General features: G+C 54.9%; 1 protein-coding gene across 1 annotated transcript in view; it reads right to left on the bottom strand.

The window, feature by feature from the left end:
* CCDC63 (coiled-coil domain containing 63) overlaps positions 1–5895 on the bottom strand; it is a gene marked incomplete at its 5' end in the record, with an annotated part of 6304 nt that extends 409 nt beyond the window's left edge. The window contains 9 exons of the mRNA XM_010294086.1: positions 1–191; positions 558–750; positions 1088–1162; positions 1645–1865; positions 2310–2491; positions 3498–3679; positions 4168–4287; positions 5391–5580; positions 5732–5895. The exon at positions 1–191 is cut by the window's left edge and continues 1 nt beyond it. Of these exons, the coding sequence (XP_010292388.1) occupies positions 1–191; positions 558–750; positions 1088–1162; positions 1645–1865; positions 2310–2491; positions 3498–3679; positions 4168–4287; positions 5391–5580; positions 5732–5895 (1518 nt within the window). The remainder of the gene's footprint in view (positions 192–557; positions 751–1087; positions 1163–1644; positions 1866–2309; positions 2492–3497; positions 3680–4167; positions 4288–5390; positions 5581–5731) is intronic.
* Positions 5896–7090: the final 1195 nt, after the last annotated feature.

Here is a 7090-nt window from a genome sequence, read left to right on the forward strand (position 1 = left end):
GATGGCGTCGGCAGTGCCGTCCAGGGCGGGGGCCGGCGGGCAGAGCTGGGCCCGATCCATCACGTGGAGGAGCCCGGTGCCGCCCAGCAGTGGGTTGGCGAAGGGCTGGGCCGGATGTGAGCCATCAGCTGATATGTAGCGCAGGATGGACTCCATCAGCAGGAGCTCGTTGGTCTTCTTCTCCACGAGACCTGGGTGGGAAGGAGCGCCGTCCCACAGGGCCACCTGCACCGGCTCCCTGCCCAAATCCACCCCTGAGGTCCATTGATTTCCCCGAGGCAGTGCATCGGGCAGCCTGTCTCCCCAGGGTCAAGGGCCCAAGGCTGGGTCCCACACCCAGAGCCAAGATGAGGGGTTGGGGGTCTGCTGGGATGTTTATACAGCCAGGTTAGCTCCTGAATTTCCTGGGAATTTGGCACCCCAAACTCACATTAGGGGCACCCGTGCATGACAGGGCAGGGGAAAAAAACCAGCTCAATTAAAACACAGTGCAAGTGGGTGGTGGACATACAAGGTCCAGGACATGTGGTGGGGGAAGGTGGGCAGCCCTGACCCACCAAAAAACTGCATCAGGTTCAGATCCGTGATCTGCTTGTTTTCTCCGAGCTGCTTCATTATTTTCGTAGCGTCACAGTTGATTTCTTTGAACAGGGCCTCCGTGCCAGATTTGAGCTGGCCAAGGACTTTGCTGCTCTCTTTGCATCTGTCTTCATACCAGTTGGCTTCCTCAGTGGTTTCCATTAGTTTTTCCTAGAGCAAAGGTTTTGCTAGGTGTCACACCAAGCCCCTGCTCTCCCCCCAGCCCCGCTGCTGGCCAGGTCCAGTCTGGACACTGGAGACATCCCAGCAGAGGCTGTGGGATGCTCCCATCCCTGAAGGGGAAAGGCTCCATGATGCGGATCCCAACCTCCCCATGCCGCACGAGGCCCCAGGTGCTGGAGGACCAGGGCTGGCAGGAGCCCTGCAGTCACTCTCTCTCCGTGCACTGGGAGACAGGGCTGCCAAAGCTGGACCAGACTCCCCAGGACACGTGCCAGGACAGACAGGGGTCTGCTGCACTTGCAGAGGGAAATCCCAGCCACTATACCTCCGCCTCCTGCAGGACTTGAAGGCTGCTGCTCTCTGCATACTCCTGGTCCATCATGAGGGTCGTAATTTCACTCTGTGTAAACACAAGCACGAGGAGGGGATAGTGGCTGAATGCCCACTGGCCGTGCCTAACAGAGGCTGGGGACCATTCTTCCACTCTGGGAGCAGGGACATCCCTCTTGACCTTGACCTCTCTGGATACCACTGTCCTCAGGCCAGGAGGGCAGGTGATGACCCCACGACCGGCAGCACTTCTCACTCCAGCCAGCCCCACACACGGTGGAGGCAGCTCTTGGCCCTCCTGGATACTGCAGTATTTTTGCTGGGTACACGGTGGCAGCATTGAGACACTTTTAGCTCTGAGAACGCAGCGTTCTGTCTGTTGGAGTTCTATTTTTGGCTACCCCTTTGCATTCCCCTAATCCCATCCATGTGGCAAGCTGTGAGCTGGGCTCTGGTGTGGGCAGTGATGCTGGACACGTGGGAGAGGAAAAACCCACCTCAGCCCCAAAGAACCAGCTGATAAAGGGGAGACACGAAGAGCCTGGAACAGACCTGGAGGTCCTTGATCCTCTGTTGCATCTTCTCCATCTCGCCATTCAGCTCAGCGGCATAGCTGAAGCAGGCAAAGTTCTTCTCCTCCTTTTCGATGAAACTATTCACCAGCTGGTCGATGTCCTCGTCCTCCGCCAGCTCCAGCAGGCGCTTGTAAGCCACCTCCCGGCTCTCGAAGCTCTCCCCTTGGCTCCGCTTGGCCCGCTGGGCTGCCTTCAAGGCTGAGGGAGAGATGGAGAGCCTGGGCTCTGTGTGTCCCCACGGGCTGGCCTTTGCAGAGCCTTCCCCTGCGGGCGCTGTGGGGTTTGACGGGGTGCTGGGGGAAGGAGGGGCAGAAGGTGTCTTTGTTTCACTCAAAAATTAGGCAAGGAGCTTACAGTCTGCGTGGGAGGATAAAAGGAGCCATGGCTGCACATGGAGGCAGCTCCCTGCCTCCCCATCCCTCCCTCTCTGCCAAGGGCACCCCAAGACACATGGTTTTGGGTGGCCTCACTTGGTTATCACTGTTCATTCTTTTCTTCCATGGGGCAAAGGGGGGGTGAAGGAGCCTGCAGGTGGGGGAGAGGTCCTGCCTTTGGGGTGCAGTGCTATAAGCAGCCCCCTCAACAACCCTGCAGACTCCTGGTTTGCGGTCCCAGTTGCACACAGTTTCTCTCATCTGATACCTTTTTTCTTTTTGGCCTGTTCCTCCAATTCAGAGCGATCTGTAAATTTGGCGAGCATGAAGGTTTTCAGTCTGGTCTCCTGGTCAAGGACACGGTCCTGCTCCTGCAGCTCGACATTGTAGTGGACAGTGTCTTTGCTGTGCCTTTCATTCATGGCTGAAATCCTTGCCAGAGCCTCCATCCTGCACGCAGACAGCAGCAGGTTACACCGTGTGTAGGTGTAAGGATTTGTATTCCTGGCCATCCCCATGCATCTCTGTGCCTGACCTAGCAAAGCCCCCATGATGCTGTGCACGTTGCCCAGCTCTCATCCAGGTGAGGCTGCGTTAGCCCAAGGCCAGCAGCAAGCTAACACCGCTCTTGGTGGGGTTTTGTACTCGGACACAGCACCCAGCTGTGGCAGCCAGGCCCACTTTGACTGGAGCTGGTTGGCCTTTGCTCCAGGTCTGCTGCACCTCCCCATGCAGGCTCAGGTGGGACTCAGAGGAAAGAGACTGCTCCATCGGGCAATTCACCCCATCTCGAGAAATGTCTGGGATAGGTGGAGTAAATCACCCTGGAGGTACCAGTCTCCCTGCACTGACCAGGCACCTAACCCTTAGCCCTCAGCTCTAGACAAAATCGCTGAATTCTCTCTCTGAATCACAGAATCAGAATCACAGAATCACTAAGGTTGGAAAGGACCTTCAAGATCATCAAATCCAACCATGAATTCAGTGCCCCCATGATCCCTAAACCATGTCCTGAAGCACCACATCCACATGTTTTTTGAACGCTTCCAGAGATGGTGACTCCACCCCCTCCCTGGGCAGCCTGTGCCAACGCCGGACCACCCTCTCAGTGAAGAAATTTTTCCTAATATCCAATCTAAACCTCCCCTGGTGCAACTTGAGGCCATTTCCTCTCATCCTATCGCTGGTTACTTGGGAGAAGAGACCAACACCCACCTCACCACAACCCCCTTTCAGGTAATTGTAGAGAGCGATGAGGTCTCCCCTCAGCCTCCTCTTCTCCAGACTGAACACCCCCAGTTCCCTCAGCCGCTCCTCATCAGACTTGTGCTCCAGACCCCTCACCAGCTTTGTTGCCCTTCTGAAGTTGCAGTTGGTCTCTCTTTACATCGATATTCATCACTGGCATGGCCCGTTGGTGCCAACTTTGCCCCAGAGGGTTCGCAAGGCCACATACCGCTGCTCGTAGGCTTGTGCGGATTGCTCAACAGCAGTGTTCATCCTTCTCCTCTGCTGATCCAGCTTCTTATGCAGCTTCAAGTAGAAGTTGTCCAAAATGTCTTTCTGGATTCGCAGGTTTTCAAGCTCTTCGCGAAGCTTGTTATTTCTGGTCATGATGGTATCGAAATGGACGGTGACCTGGGGAGAGGGAAGAAAAAGGTTTGAAGTTGGTGCGGGACTGGGACGCTCAGGTCTCTGCTGAAAGACCTTGACCAAGGCTGGGACAAACACAGCCCAAGAGATTTTGAGTTGGCCCTGCACCATCCTCCTCCCCAAGACAGGGGAGGCAGCAGTAGACCAAGCAGATCATGGCAGAGACCTGGAGCTGGCATTGTCCAGGGCAAGGTGGCTTCAGGCAGCTCTGTTTTATCACCGATACACAGGTGCAGACCTTCAGGCTTCTTGGCATGGCACAAATGCTGCATTTGGGTCACCAAGCTTGAAGGAGCCTTTGAGATATTCTGGAAGCAACCAGGCCAGGGGAACAAGCCAGGTCCTTTATGCAGCTTGTGTCAACCAAATGCATTTGCACCATTACCCTGTGTCCTGACTAAAAAACGTTTTGGACGTGGGCCCCCGTGTGGCCCCGCACATGGTCTCCAAAGGACTGCGAAATGTTTGCTTACGTTGTTTAGACGCATCTCCAGTGTCTCAATCTGCTTTTGCAGCAGTTTGCTACTGTTCGCTTGCTTCACCTTCACTGCTATCTGATTTTGCCTCACAATCTTTTTTTCCAGCTCTAGTATCTGCACAGAGGAAAGAGGGGAAAAAAAAAAAGTATAATCTCCACCGCTACATTCTGGACTCTTGTCAGGACACTTAGCCAAAGAAAATACCCTCTGTTGACCTGAACTACAGCAACCATGTCATTAATGAGCTCACAGTTATAGAAGCAGCTTTAACCCCAAAGGGTCCCATCCTGCACATGCAGAAACATAAACTGTAACTAGGAATGGTTTTATTTTCATGCCATGGAGGAAACGCAGCTGCCTCTGGAGGGAAATTCAGCAGGTGTTGAACAAGGCACAGCAGCACTCTGTGTAGAGTGGAAGAGGCAACGAGGATGGTTTTGTGGTAGTGGTACTGTGCTGGCCAGACAGGGATCTGTGCAGCCCTCCCCGGGAATGAGCGGAGGAAAATTTTTGCCAGAAGTAGGGAGCTGCCAGAGGAAATAAGTCCACGAGAAGAATGAAGTAGTTGGAGAACAGTGAAGGAGGGGGCAGGTGGGAGAGGTATGACTCAGCCAAGAGATCCGCGATTGAAAGCTAACCCTGGTGTGGAAAGCTCTGCAGCACCTCTAGCAACTGTAAACTACCCGAGCACATTCCCTGACTTCTGTCATGGGTGGCTTGTTCAGAGTAGAAAGCTGCAGGGACCTGTCACTTCTGTAGTGCTGGGTTTCCCTTGGCCTCCCACCCCACCGTTGACCAAATCCACCCAGGCTGTCCTCAGGAGAAGTGATAGGACATCCCCCAGATGTTGCTGCTCCTCTATTTGCCTTGTCTCAGGTGGCACAACTAAATGTTCCATTCTTGCCTCTTTTTCATGAGGAAAAAAAGTCAAGGGAAAAGCCCCAGGCAGGTGTGTGCCATCAAGGAGGAGCTGCAGAGACTGGTGGGACAACAAGGCTGAGAGTCAGACCTTACTTTTCTAGCCAGTTTAGCCGACTGGAATGGGAGCCTGTCTCTACCCATTTGTCATTGTCACGTGTCTTTTTGCCAGGAGGCAACAGTATCTTCCAAGGCCTGAATTAAATGCATTTTACGTGGAGGAGTTTCAGCCACAGGGCTCATGCTGGCTGTGCTCTGCTCTACCATGCTCAGCCAGGGAATGGTCCAGATGCTCTTACCTGGTTGTCCAGGTCAGCTAACAGGGCTTTTCTGTCTCTAATCAGCGAATCATACTGATATTTAGTCTGCAAAAGGCATTGGAGCTCCATGCAGTTTCTGTCATCCAGCATCGCGTTTCTCTGGGAGGTGATCTGGCTCAGTGTTAATGACACCTCTTCGTGTTCTTGAGTCAGCGACTCTACTTCTTTTCTGTAAAAACAGAATGACAGATGACATTTAGCACATCCCACCTGCAATGCCGGAGCAGGTCCTTGGCCCTCCCCATCTCAGCACCGGGATCCCCAGATCTCGGCGTGGAGGAACTTTCCAAGCGCAACGCAGCGAGTGGAGCTGCACTCACTCCTGAGCCTGCATCTGCTGCCTCACGTTGGCACCATACGATTTCCTCTTCTCCGCTGCTATCCGGAACTGTTTCTGCAGTCTCCTGATCTCAGCTTCAGCCAGCTTCTCTTCCTCCTTCACAGGGAAGTCCGAAAGCTTCCGCCTCAAAGAGGGCCCTCCTCGCTGCCACAGAGAGGGAGAGGTTGGTCACTTGGGCCAACACGACCAGCAGTGGTAGACAGCGGAGCCGGACACCAGGGAGGGGGTTAATGGCATCACCACCTCCAGCTGTTCATCACCGCCTTCAGCTCTTCTCTGCCACCAGAGATACTCATTACCACCCGAAACACTGAGCCACACAAGCCGACTCCATGAGCTCTTCTGACCCACTTCAGAGCAAAGTCCACCGGGTGCTTTGCTCTTGGGTAACCCACCCCCATGCTACCTCACTCCCCAGGGCAAGGAGGTGTCAACAGCAACCAAAATCAGCGTCCACTGACCACGGCAGCTGAGCTGCAGCCAGCACCTCCATTCCAGGCGTGCAGACCTCCAGCAGCAGGGAGGGCAGGTGAAGGCAGGTTGTCACCTCTTTTATCACCCAGCACGACTGCGAGGACCACGTGAGTCAAAACCAAACCCACCCATGCTGGGGACATGGATGAATGCCGCTGATGTTGCCCAGGAGTGGAGCAGGCGTGCTCACATCCCCGGCCGCGATAAGGCGACTTCTAGCTGAGAAACTGCCTAACCGGTAAGCACTGAAGCTGCGGCAGTTAGACCCACCGCTACCTGTGTCCTCAGCTGACCCATATTCCCCAACCCTGCCTCCCCCAACACCCAAATGTCAGGCCACGGCCTCATCCCCGGCACAGGAGGGCAGGCAGAATCAGCCCCACCACAACCCAACACCTTGCTGGCAAGAGAAAGCCTGGCTCCCCACCGGCTGTCCGGCTCACCGCACTGCGGCATTTATTTCTGCAGGTGAGATCCCCACGGCGGGTCCTCCACAGTGCCTGTGGAGAACTTCAGCTTTGGATCGTGCTTCAGTTTTTACCTTTAAGCCCCTCATTTCTTCCAGCTGACGCCACCGGTTGCTCCGCAGACGCCTCGGGAAGGGCACAAGGAAGCCTCCGCGGGGCCAGGCCTGCTTTCCGAAGGGAGAAATAAAAGCCGGGTAAGGGGGTGGTTGTGACCCCCTGCCCGTCCCTCAGCACCCGCTCGCGTGTTTGGCACATGAGGAAACCATCACAGATGGCTGCGTGATGAATAAAAGGAGAGCATTTGTAGTGATGTCACCGCGAAACACGCTCCTCTTGCTGAGTTTATAAGTAGGGGAAGAACAGATGGTTTGAGCTGTTCCGCCCCGTTCGGTACCTGG

Source organism: Phaethon lepturus, unplaced genomic scaffold (genome assembly GCF_000687285.1).
Source record: "Phaethon lepturus isolate BGI_N335 unplaced genomic scaffold, ASM68728v1 scaffold29899, whole genome shotgun sequence".
Classification (NCBI taxonomy): domain Eukaryota; kingdom Metazoa; phylum Chordata; class Aves; order Phaethontiformes; family Phaethontidae; genus Phaethon; species Phaethon lepturus.